The sequence below is a fragment of the Nicotiana tomentosiformis genome, chromosome 9 (genome assembly GCF_000390325.3).
Source record: "Nicotiana tomentosiformis chromosome 9, ASM39032v3, whole genome shotgun sequence".
NCBI classification, from domain to species: Eukaryota; Viridiplantae; Streptophyta; class Magnoliopsida; order Solanales; family Solanaceae; genus Nicotiana; species Nicotiana tomentosiformis.
In genome coordinates this window covers 31771053-31784432 of record NC_090820.1, presented here as the reverse complement: position 1 = coordinate 31784432, position 13380 = coordinate 31771053, and the positions used below count along the sequence as shown (strand labels likewise).

The window sequence follows — 13380 nt, the reverse complement described above, 5'->3', positions numbered from 1 at the left end:
TATAAAATATTTTTCGGAGGGAGAAGTGCTTTGACACACTTTTTTAAAAAATAAAATAAAAATTTACTAAAAAAGAAGAGATAATAGTTAGATAAACTGCAACTGTTTAAAAAATAATTCTTTCTACACAAAATATATACTCTCCATTTAAATTTACGTTATCATATTTATTTTTAGTCCATTTAAAAAAGAATAATCTTTTCCTAAATTTAAAATAATTTAATTTAAACTTTTAATTTATCTTTAATAAATTTTCTTTATAGCCATACAAATGTTGTGGTATATTTTAAATAAAAAAATTTAATTTTTTTTTTAAATTTTAAAATTCGTGGCCTAGTCAAATAAATTTACATAAATTACAATAAAGTAAATATTATTTTCAAAAATTATTGAAATGGCTTATAAAAAACTTCAGAATTTAAAGGGGTTTGGAAGGAAACCAAAAAGGTTGTAAATATAATCAGGTCCAATGAGATGGTACCACGTTGAGTCCTAAAATGGCAAATATAGGTTGTCTAGGAATACAGAATTACAGATGCAGTAGTAATAACGTACAACAGAGACTGAACCAAACAGAGAACGTTTGCACCTCCATTTTCAGTTTTCACTCACCCCATTCATAACTGGTGTTCTCTTCTCTTTCTCTTTATACAAACAAACAAATGTATTTGCGTGTATATACAAGGAAAAACAAGAAGGAAAAAAGTGTTGAATGCTCTGAGTTCCAGCAGATTAAAAGGTTTGTATGTGCTTTCTTTTCTTTTTTGGGTTTTTTTCTCATCAGTTATTTTGTCAAGTTATACACTCTAATATGAATTATTTGAGAAATGAATTTATGGGTCGTTTTTAAAAGTTAAAAAAGCGTATTTTTACTTCTATTATGCTTTCTAAGCTGGTTGTTATTGCTTTTTTCTTCTGTTTTTAGCTCACATTTTGCTTTGATTTTTTTAAGAGAAGAATATATATCGGTGTTCTTCTTGTTCTGCTAATTCCTTTTTCTTATGGTAAAAACGGGGAGTCCTTAGAAAAGCGCCATTGTGTAGTATTTTATATACTAATATTTTGGTTCTGTTTCTGTTATTTAACATTTTATTGATGCTTATTTCTAGTATTTATTAAGAAAAGCTACAGTGGAAGTGCTATAAAATTGGTATTTAGGGTTTCTTAGTTCTGCATGTGATGTTGCAGTTTTATGATCAGAAAAAAAAAAAACACAAGAAAAAAACTACTACTATGGAAGTGGGCCTCAGGGGTTTTGTTTGCTAAAACAAAAAAGGGTTTTGTTGGCTTTATTTTGTGATGTGTTTCTGTAGCTTTCTTGTGTGGGTATATAATAGTACTGTTTATTTGAGCATTTTCTTCAGGGATGTCTTTGGTTAGACCTTAATGCAAGTAAGGGTTTATTTTTCATAATCTTTTGATCATGGATTGATAAAAGAAACTAAATGTGTTTGGGGAGATTCTGACACTTTCTTGTAAGGGTTTTGATTTGCTTGTTATCCGATATATCTCATACAATTCAGTAGCAACTAAGCTAACTTAATCGATACATGCTATTTGAAAAATATTGGTAAGCTGTCACGTTACGGGAAGTTCTAATTCTCTGTTCAACTGCAGTTCACTGAAAATGGGAAGTGAAAAATCAGATAGATCAGAATCTGGCAATTTGATATCTTTGACGGGTGTCCAGAAAGAGAAATTCTGTATTGATTGTGCTGAACAAAATCAGCAAACTAGTATGAGGGTCTTAAAAGAAGAAGAATCAAAGAGTCGAAAGAATAGGGTAGGCCCCGGGGACCTTATTTGGGGAAAGGTAATGTCTCATCCATGGTGGCCGGGGCAAATATACAATGAGAGTCTAGCACCTTCTCCACTAGGCCATGCCAAGAAAGATGGTTCAGTTCTAGTTTCCTTTTTTGGTGATGATAGTTATGCGTTGCTTGATCACGATCAAGTCATCCCCTTTGAACCTCATTTTGAGGAGAAGTCAAAGATGTCAAAACTTCAAACTTTCAGTGTGGCAGTTGAAGAAGCTATTGATGAGCTGAAAAGGAGAGCTGCACTTGGCTTGACTTGCTTCTGCCTACACCCTGGTAACTTTCGGCCTACAAAAATTGAAGGGCTTTACGAAGTTGATGTGAGCGGGTATGAACATGGGGCCATTTATTCATCAAAACTGATTAAAAATTGTAGAGATGGTTTCCAGCCACATGGGATGTTTTCATTCGTAAAGCAGTTGGCCACGTCTCCAAGATCTTTGCTGAATATTTATGGGATAATTAACAGTGCAAAGGTTACTGCTTACAGAAAAGCAGTTTTTGAAGAAAACGATGAGACCTATGATCAGGCGTTTGATGAATTTGAAAAAGATGATGAGACTTCTGGTCAGGCATTTGGAGTGAAAGCCTCAAGCTCAGAGTATCTGGCAGAATTTTCAAAAAACGGAAATCAACTTCAAGGTATCAATCAATATTTCCTCTGGCATGGTTTGTCTTCTAGACTATTGTACTTGTTTTTTGTTTTGTTTTTGTTTATGCGAGGAACAAATCCTCTTCTTCTTGATTGCATCCCCTGAGAAAATTCAGATGCTAATCAAGTCACCTATATCGAGAGTGTATATTGATAAAGATTTAAGATCAAGCTTGGTTGGACTTTGCATTTTTTTTTTGTCCTTACAAACAAAACTTTTCTGAAGCATAAAATGGATGTGAAAAGGACGCGACCTATGTATAATGTCAAGCTATAAATTTTGATGTGCTTGTTCAGTCAATCATTTTAAAGTAAGATCGATATCTGGACAAGACCAAGCATACGTTAATCTATTATGAACATAATTTCCTTGTGGATTAACAACATGTCCCTCCTATATGCATCCACCATACCTGTTTGGGCACTCAGCTTTTCCATCATTGTATTGTACCAAAATTGGTTTCATGGTTATTTTGCTTTTGCTGTCGCCTCATAAGTGCTTACTCAATTGACCAATTTTAGTTTCTACTAATTTATCGTGCATTCTACTGGTATTTATTGTTCTAGAATACACACTAGTATTCCATATTTAAATAAAGAACACAATGATTTATTTGCTTACTGTTATTGACGAGTGGATAATTTGGGGCAGATATGCTAAATTATGTAAATTCTTGCAGGTACTGCTGGTGCTCAGGTAGAAGCTGCAGCCTCAAATGGACCGAGAGTATTTGTAATATCCACTGAAATAGCTCGTTTAGAGAGGAATAATAGCGTTACTGTGGCGAAACCTTGTGTTGATATTGCATCAGAGAGATCAGGACCTGCTGCTCTACATTATAAACACAAGGATAAGGCTTCAGTTTATAGGAAGTTGAGAAGGTCAGAGGTATCAAAAACACTGGATAAATCTAAACGTTCCCAATCACTCAATGTGCCTAACGTGATTACAAAAGAGAAATTGCAAAATCTCAAATGCCCTATCATTCCTTTTGATGCATCTGTAATCGAAGAAAAGGAAAAAGAGTCATGTAAAGGAGAAATCAAAAGGAAGAGGATGAAATGGTCTCCACCAAATGAACAGGGGCAGAAAGGTAAGTTCCAGAAAGATGCTACCTTTGACAATATACATGCCAAATCAGGTGGAGAAACTGGCAGGACCTATTGTCACAAAAATAGAGAAACTTGCAAAAAGAAGAAAAATAACAGGGTTAATGACTACGGTACTCCACGAAATGGTGGTCTTTTGTCCGACTTGCTAGCTTTTGCATGTGATCCATTTTATGGAACAGAACTGGGGAATGCTACTGGTGCATTGACGCTTTTGAAGCAATTCCGATCAAACTTTTACCAAAAGAGTTGTTGTCCAGATGAACATGAGACGACCAACAAAAAGCGGACACTCTTGGAATGCCAAGAACGTATGACTAGGAAAGAAGAGTTGAGGGGCTTGAAGTCCTTGCGCATGACAAAGAAGTATGATGACCAAAAACTTTTGACACCCCAAGAAGGGACTGACCTTAACATCCAATCAACATTGCCTGTGCAGTCTGAGATGAAGTCATTACCGAGGGAGTTGCCCAAGGAAAATTCTAAGTGCAGGTCTGATGTAGAAGAACAAGCATCTCCCAAAGGTAACGCGAATAGCAACTCCATAGTTTGTGAGTATCCAGACGTTGATGCATCTTCTGCAAAAGTTAATATTGGTGGCGAAAACTGTCGAGAGGTCCTTTCTGAAGTCGTGTGTGCTTCAAGTCCTGTTTCTTCTAGCATTCAGTACAAGTATAAAGTTGGTAGTTTGGATGAGACCGTTGCAGCCATTAACAGGAAATATTCCATGGATGAGGGATGGAAGAGTCATTATCAACAAAATCTCAGTGCCATTAACAGTTCAAATTTGTCACTTCAGCTGTCTAACCTTCTCCAGAAGTGCAATGACATTTTGGGTCACAGAACCAGTTCAGCAACCAGAGTTAACTCAAATGAATGATAAGCTATACAGTATACTGATGGAGCTTGCACAATGAGAAGGAGAAAAGAGCATAGAACTTGTTCTCATTGTAGGTTGATGGGGTTAACTCAAATTGCGGAAGATGTTGTAGGGGTTTCATTCCCTAGCTTGATTTCTAGCTAGTTTTCTTTTGTTGCTTTGTTTCTCTTTCGAAAAAAAAGTCCTTGTGAAATAGGCCTATCATGCCCTTGTGGTCTACTTTCATGACTTTCTAGTTTTGGTCCAGTACCATTGTAGGTTGTTTGAAGAAAATGGAAACTATCCAGTACCATTCTCTAATTTAACTAAAGCCATGTTTAATGTTTTATGAATGCCCAAATACCTTGTCTAACGTGTTTAATTTCAACGAGCAACGCTACAACTGATGGACCGAGGGATAATTAAATCGACGAGAAAGGAATAGGACCAGTTCCATGTCTGAAGGTAATCTAGTTCCATAATTAATTTAAATATCAAATTAGCCAAATATTACGAGGACCAAAATAAAAATTTACTGTATAATAATTAAGGGACCAAAAGTGCAATTATTCCGGAACAATTGATTTCGGGAGAAATTCAAAAATAACCAGAGTGGTAATTGAAAAATAGCCACAGTTTCAAAAGTAATCGAAATTTAGCAACTTTTCATATAAAGATAAATCTGAACGAAAACACTGTTCAAAATCCAGAAAATATTCTAGCATAATATACTAGAGTTCCAGTATAATATACCGGTCCAGCATAATATGCTGGAAGTTCATACACAGGTGCTTCAATCTCCACTATTTTATGCTGGAACTTTTCGCGTGTTGGAGTTCCAGCATAATATGCTGGAAGTTCATACGCAGGTGCACCAATCTCCAGTATATTATGCTGGATCGGTTCGTGTTGTAGCAAAATAGTGGCTATTTTTCCATGACTTTGCAAACTCTGACTATTTTTTAATTACCAATCCGAAAATTGACTAGCCCGTGCTATTTTTACTTTGATTTCGGAGACAATGGCCCAAATATTTTTGATTTCATAATATCCATGTATGTAAATTAATTCATACTCTCCTCGTTTTAAGCATAGTTTGAATTGACATAGAGTTAATAAAGAAAGTAAGACTTTTAAAATTTGTGATTTTAAATATACATAATATTCTATGACTATGAGCACATTTGGATTAGCTGATGTGTAGCTGAAAAAATCAAGTGCTGAAAACACTTTTAGGTGCTGAGACTAATTTTATAAATAAGCAATTACGTGTTTGGATATAAGTGTTGAAGCTAATACTAATAAATTGTTAGTTTGTTGATGGTCGTTCCTATTAAAATGATTGAAATATCCTTAAAACTATTTGCATAAAATATAAATTTAAAAGTATTTTTACATTAAAAAGGGATGAATGATGGAAATAAAGTTAATGTTGTAGGAAGAGTATTTGAATATTACAAAAGATATTAGGGATAAAATCATAAAACTTGGTCAAACGAGAAATGGTTATAAGACCATAAGTTGTGGTGATCAATATGACTTTTGGCTGATTTTAGCTTATAACCACTTGACTTGTAAGTATTTTTGATGCCTACCACGTGTAAATAAGATAAAAAAATACTTATAAGTTAGTTTGACAAATTTTAAGCTTAGCCAAATACCATGTATAGAACTTTTAAAAATAGTGACTTTAAACATGTCATAATAATTGTTTGCCTAAAAAAGCTTCTCATTAAAAATACAAAGTTAAAAAATAAGATGGGAGGTATAAAGTTGATTGTTTTCAAATATGGAAGTGTCATACTTTTTTACAAATACTACTCATAAAAACAAAAAGAAGAAAAAGATAGGTGTTTTTAGGTTAGTGCATATTTAGCAGTATTTTAAGGGGTCATTTGATTCAAGAATTAGGTCGGTTATTCTGATATAAAATTTTAAAATTAAATTTATCTTGTGTTTGGTTAAAAGTATTAGCTAAATAAATATTATTTTTATAAAAAAATATGATATAACTTATCCTAAATAGAAGGTGAGATAAGTGATACAAATTTTAATATATTTCCATGATTATAAAAATATAATGACATTTTTACATGGTAGGAATCTTATCAAAAAATATTTATACAAATAATAGTACTTTTGCTTTATTTCATAAGCAAAAGTTATAGCATTTTTAAAGATTCCTTACCGTATTTAATGGCCATCAATTTTTGAAACATAAACATTTAAACACTAACCGTCAATTTAAGGAATTAGTTTTGAGCCATATTAATCTATCTACAATTCTCTCTCATCATTAATTTGAACTTTCTAAACTTACCGTTTGTCTATGAAATTTTTCTTCAAATAAATAATTACTCTTACAATCGCATTTCCGTTTTTCTCTCAAACAAAAATACATAATACATGCATATCTTTTTATTTATATAGTATATATTTGATGTATAATTATTAAAAAATATATAATTCTGTACATATTCAGTGTATGTATTATATATTTAATGTATAATTTATGTATATTTAGCAAAATCTGAATATATTTGATGTGTGTGTGTGTGTGTATATATATGAGGTATATGTTATTTATTATTCAATATACATTAACTGTATAAATAGTAACAAATTAAATATTTATATGCTTCATTGTTATTCCTTATGTATATTATACGGTAAATAAATTTTAAAATATAATATACTGTAAATAATATCAAATAACTTTTTCTTGAATTAAATTCTTTATGTGACAAGATTTTCGCTCAAAAAAGGGTATACGAAGCCTACGGGGAGGAAGGAGTTATTTTTGGACGAAAATTATCCTCCCAATACGTTTCCAGTCATATTTGTTAACTAGTAAATTTACTCGCGCTTCGCGTGATTATAAAAAATAAAAATATGGCTAAATAATTAATGTGCTATGAAGAAAATCAATCTTGATTAATCAAACATTTTTTCATGATTCTTCAAGGAACTATTATAATGGGCAAAACTACATTAACATTTAATAATGAAAATTCTTTTACACTACCCGTGTATATCATTTAAAACTCGCAATTTTACTCACTTGAAAGTGAAGGCCCAAAATTCATGTAATCTCTCACGCTTCATCCAAATGAAGTGATTCCTCCATATTTTTATACTTAAGAAACAAAAATACTGTAAATAACAACTTAAAAAATAAAAATTAGAAAATATACATTGTATTATACTAATGAATTTTTTTTTGAGGAATCAGAAGGAAAGACTGGTTTGAGAATTTGCGAAGAAACTTAAAGAGGGTAGGCAAGGAAGAAAGAGATAACAACGTTAAAAGAAAAATAGCTCCAATTTTTGTCTTCTTACAGTAGAAGACGAAAGATGAAAAAGGCACCCAACAAAAAAAGATTATAACAAAAACTATAGTGAAAAGTTCCCCAGTTAAACTAATTTGTTCAAATTTAGCCTTTGGTGCTTTGGTTGCTATTGATGATGCTTCTTCCTCTTTGCTAATTGTTTACCCTCAAAATCGGATAACAATTAAATTTATAAGTAGTTTTAAGGATATGCGGATTAATTTAATACAAAACGATAAATTGAGTTAGAATGGACAAGTAAAGATACAATAATTTCAAACCACGCGAGGAGGATGGTTCCAGCCTTGGTGAAGCATTCACCCTCGATCCGGGCTTACAGTGGACAATTTCGCTGAACGAGAGAAAAAGCTTACAATAACAGTGAAAATAATAATATATTGCTTTGGAATGCGTGTTACAATCTGTCTAATGAATTATTAGACCCCCTTTATATAGTAGGGGAATTCTACTCTAAGTACAACTCTATAAAAGGTAAAACATCTTCTGTTTAACTGATTGCCGGTCCTTCATCGATATGTGCCGGGATCCACGCTGCGATATTCGGCCGATCGTGGATATTACGGCCTTCTGTTGGTCGTGCTTGATTGTCCGACAATGTCTTCCGAAGTCTTTTAGGATTTGGATCGATCTCGAATCATGACCTCAATATTCTCAAAGGCAGACAAAGTGCCCCCGAATTCTGACTCGACGAGACCTTTGTTTTGATTTCGATCCTTCGCAATCATATCTCGAGTTCGTTTTACCCTATTGGAGGCCGGAGTATATCATGAGCCCGGTTTTTACCCGTATACAGATAGTCCCCTCGTTTCTCAGAAAGCAAGCTGACGAGAAACGACATGGGCATCCCGATTCCTTCTTCAATACACCGTGACATAAGCGACAAAAAGCCCGAAACGTCTTGTCAGTCATGTCATAATGGCATTAAATGCACGTCAGCCGCTGGTCGGCTGTCCCTGGAGGCGAAACGTCGTAGAACCACTATAAATAACCCCTCTTTCGTTCATTTTTTACTTTATATTAAACCATCTACCTTTGTACCCTCAGAATTTCACTACTCTTTTTCACATTCTAGCATTTTTACCTCCGTTATTCGAGATTCCTTTGAAATTTTTACTCATCATCTACTCAAGCCAACACATCTGAGCTTCCAGCTTTCAACCTTTCCCTATCTCTTTTAAGTTTTCCCCTATAACAATGGCAAAAACCTTAAAATCTGTTTCCCAAAAGGTCGCTTCTACTTCCTAAACAACTGCCGAAACTACTTTCGATGTGGTCGACCTCGGGAGACTTGCTGCTAATGTGGTTATCGATGAACCGACTCCTGAACCTCCCTTGAAGATGTTCATTCTCGGAGGTTGTTCGATCGTTGACGACTTCAAGGTCGAGAAGCCTTCTTCGGTACAAGGTCGGCGTGAGGATGCCTCGAGATACATTTTCTCAATCACTGAAGAGGACCTCCCCACGATCTGAAAAGACTGCAACTAGGCTGACAAGGACATCGTGGTCCCCGACTACGAAGAGGCCATTACCACCCATGTCGAGGGATATCTGAGTGTTTACACTTATCCCCTTACATTGGGCCCGGTAGACTCGGTCATCTTATACTTCTACAGGAGGTATAACGTATGCCTTAGCCAAATTCAACCCTCACTGTGGAGGATCGTGATCCTCCTTCGATTTTTTGTGAATAAAATTGGTTCGTGCACCTTCACCATCGATCATCTGCTCCGTTTATACAGTCCCCGAATCTTCCGGGTGGGGTGGACTGATAAAGCTTGCACGCCTAGTCGGCAAAGCCCTATTTTTGAGCATTGACGAGGAACATGATCAAGGTTGGCCGGGTCGTTTTGTCCGGGTGAGGACCTTAGATTTGATCCCTGCCGAATTCAGACCATTCCCCGAGAAGTTGAATGCATCATGTAAGTAAAACTTTCCCTCGAATGTTGATTTCGTTTTCATCTCTCTTTTTCTCATTGGTATTCGTAATGGTGCAGCTGTCGCTCGAGTCCCAAATGTTGTCCCTCGACTCAAGGAGTGGGTTGAAGGTATTGTCTCACAGATGCCCTTCTCCGAGCGCTCGTGGCGCAAACTCTCGAAGGGCCGTTGGGAGGCCCGTTCCCATGGTAAGATTCTTTTCCCGAACAGGTTGTGTTAGGCTTCTTCTCTCAGCATTACATTCTTATTATTTTTCCTTTATTTCCCTTTTGCAGGTTTGCCTAAGACCGTCGAACTTAGGCCCTCAGTTGGGGACGAGGACCTACCTGCCGATTCTTTCGCTTCGGGACAACCCGAAGCCACAACAGAGGAGAAGAAAAGAAAAAGGGCCCAGAGTTCACCGAGCTCGGAGAAAAATAAAATGAGAAGGAGGCTGGTTCGTAAGCCCAAGGAAACCTCCAGCTCCCGAGTGCTTGACTCGGAATCACTCCTCTGGCTCAGAGACGAGCCCAAGGAGGATGACATCTTTATGGCCCATGAGCCATCTGTCCCCGAGGAATGGGTGACAGCCAAGGGGAAAACAACTGAAGCTAATCCCTCTCAAGTTCGTGAGGCTAATGCCGAGGTAAGGACCGAGGACTCGCGAGATGCCGGTCATGCCCCGCCCGGCATTATAGATATTTCGGGATCGCCTTCGTTCACAGAATCATTATTCGTTGAAGCCCGAACGATGAATGAGCGATCCCATGAGGAGGTCTATGGAGCAGATGATCCCCTCCGAGGATTTTTTGGCGGTATAGACTCATCTGCCCTGGAGGATTTTACCGAGTTGGGCGACTTAGAGGTGCTGAAGAAAAGTCCACCTTCGAAGGCTGGCGTGTCGAGATCGAGCCCGAGATTAACTAATTGGTTCCCCGCTCCGAGCAAGGATCCTGGTCGGAAGTGAACTGTCGTTCTTACCATTCCCGAGGATGCCCAGATCCTTTTTGCCCCCGTAGGGATAGCCAGTTATCTCCGGTGTTTGGTAACCGAAGAAGACTAGGGCAAAATGAATGAGGTAGATGCGCCATGCCTGTTCAACGAAGCACAACATGCGCTGAACTGGGTAATTCTTGATAATTCTTGATGATTATCTTTTATAATATTTGAATTAAATTTTGATAATTCTAATATCTTTTCTCGTATTTGCAGGCCTCGGTGCTCCACCACAAGACCTTTCTCCGGTACCGGGATGAGCTAAGCCAACTCGAGGCCGAAGTCAAAGAGCTTGCTGAGAAGAGAGGCATGTATAAGCTTCTTAGCGAGCAACGTGAAGGAGAAGTCAAGAGCCTCCGAGCCGAGTTAGATGCGGCTCAGAAGGAACATGCTGACCTGTTGGAACAGGTAAAAATCTTTGAAGTTAGTGATGATGAGCTAGGCACAGTGTCTAATGGTCAGAATCCATAGGTCCAGCAAAAGGTTGATCGGGTCGACCAGCTCCAGGCTGAGATGGATGAAGTCAAGGTCATGGCCGAGGAGTGGAAGGTCAAGATGGACCGATTGGCTTCGGAAAAGGAGACCGCCCAGGAGCAGCTGGCCTCGACGGAGGCCCAACTTCGATCGATAAAGGAGAAGGCTGAAACTCGATCCCAAAAAATTGAAGACCTCCAGTCTAACCTGGGCTCGACCGTCGCCGCACGGGATACCCTTGACAAGGAGCTTGAAGCAGCTAAGTTAGCGGTGGAAATAACCAAGGCCGACGCTGAAGAGATGGTGGCCCAGTATAAAGCTGATGCTGAGGCAGCTCAAGAACGCCTGAAGGACATCGTCAAATATGTGAGGTGGCAGTCCCGGAGGGAGGCTCTTGAGGAAGTTCATGCCCGAGGGTTCTATTTATCGGCCGAGATTGTAAATTTTAAGAGGCTAGAGTTTGAGGCCAAGAAGTTGGCGTACCCCGAGTAAGAGAAGATTACGAGGGTTCGGGCGGATCCGAGGACGGGGAAGACCCATATGGTTCCGGTGACAAGGCAGGCTCTGGCGAAGATTGGGCTTCTTAGGTGCCTTGTAGATTTTTCTTTTCTTTTATACTTTTGTATTTTGTTGAGGCCGTTTTGCCTTTGTAAAAATTTATGTATATATACAAGAATTTTTCCCTTCGACAAATTTCAAGCTTAATTCTTTTTTCTTCTTTCTTTACGATCGCAAAGATTTTGAATGCCGTAGCACGTAATAATTAGGTCTTGTTCGGAGGTTCGAACAATGCTCGTTCTTGATATTATTTTGCTTAAGACTCGTGGGGGATCGGTATGACCAGAAGCTTTCCCCGAAGTATTTACTTAGAATCTTTTAGATTATAATTTTGCCGAGGGTAGCCTTTGAACCGGTTTAGAAATTTTGAAGGCCTTATGTTTTGGTTATGAATCTCGTACGTCTCCGAGCCATTCTAGGACGGTCGTAACCTCTTAAGTTTGGGTGTTTCCCAATGGTATTATTACCCCGAGTCATTGGGGTTCGCCTGGGACAACAGTCCCCGAATGGGGATGGCCGTAGCCTTTGAAGTTCGGGCACTATCTAATAGGTTTTGTGCCCCCGGTCTTCGTAGCCCGAGCTGTCTGGGTTTGTCCATGACGTCAGTCCCCGAGCGGGGGTGATCTCTTGGATTCGGACAGAGGTGGCCCTTGGGCCCGATGTCCTTAAGGAACAAAATACATTAATTTTTTAATAGACAAAATATGTATCTTCGAGGTAGAAACTTTCTTTTATTTCTGTACAATATACAAGATTGCAAATGTGTACAAGCTTCGATTTATGGCTTAAGTGGTCTATGTGGGCACGGTTCATTTGACCGTTTGGACCTTACAACAAATTCTATCTACCAAGCCCAAACTTGTTTGAGCATGATGTTTCCTTCCTTGCTAAAATCATTATCCGATGGTGATGGCCCCCAGTATTCGGGGTTGATCTTAGAGAGGGCTCAGATACTGTTGATGTTGTAAAGACCAGTAAAATTTCACCATGGAATTTAAGGTTTCGTGGTGACGAGGTAGGCCTATCTTAGTATAACTTTCGTGTCCACTTAGGACATTCCGCAATAAGTAACTCACTTTGTTCCTAGTATTGTAGTTGCCCATAACGTGGTCTTGTATTGCAGTTTGGGAGTTAATATAGCAGAAATATATCTAGCTCATAACAAATGTTCATTTTCTCTTTACACCTCTAAACATGTATTAACTGTGTTCCTTAGTTAGTAAATTCATTGTGCTAGTTTCCTGACATTTGTTGGATAACCATGAGAGATCGCATCCTTCCATATGTTGCTGCAACACTTCCTTTTTCATAAGGGTCCTTAATAGGCTCTCCGTCAAGACCAGATGCACCTTTGGGGGTTATCATAGCATCACGTCTGCTTCTCATGTTTTCCTATCTTTCATTAGCATCTAGGTACTTTTCAAGTCGTAAAATCCATGGCGAACTCATTATGAATATCTGCAAACCTTCCATGATTATTTTATAGTGTCTTCCTGGGTTCCATTATCTTTACACATTCGGCTTCTAGAATCATTGACTATGTCATTGTCATGTGCGAAGAGTTTACTTTCCTTAATGTTCCATATCCCTGGGTGGATAGGAGTTATTTGTCTTTATCCCTGGAGCATCATATTACCCATTAGAACCTTT

At 37.6% G+C, this 13380-nt stretch overlaps 1 protein-coding gene across 1 annotated transcript; it reads left to right on the top strand.

The window, feature by feature from the left end:
* Positions 1-546: 546 nt before the first annotated feature.
* Positions 547-4790, top strand: LOC104111472 (PWWP domain-containing protein 4-like). Its single transcript, XM_009621177.3, has 3 exons — positions 547-739; positions 1618-2459; positions 3150-4790. The coding sequence occupies exons 1-3, from the start codon at positions 663-665 to the stop codon at positions 4457-4459; spliced, it is 2229 nt and encodes a 742-aa protein (XP_009619472.1). The 5' UTR covers positions 547-662; the 3' UTR covers positions 4460-4790.
* Positions 4791-13380: the final 8590 nt, after the last annotated feature.

Coding starts and splice junctions, on each gene's coding strand:
- LOC104111472 (XM_009621177.3), top strand. CDS start 663: ATGTATTTGCGTGTATATACAAGGAAAAACAAGAAGGAAAAAAGTGTT. Junction 740..1,617: donor GAGTTCCAGCAGATTAAAAG/GTTTGTATGTGC, acceptor GTTCAACTGCAG/TTCACTGAAAATGGGAAGTG. Junction 2,460..3,149: donor AAACGGAAATCAACTTCAAG/GTATCAATCAAT, acceptor AAATTCTTGCAG/GTACTGCTGGTGCTCAGGTA.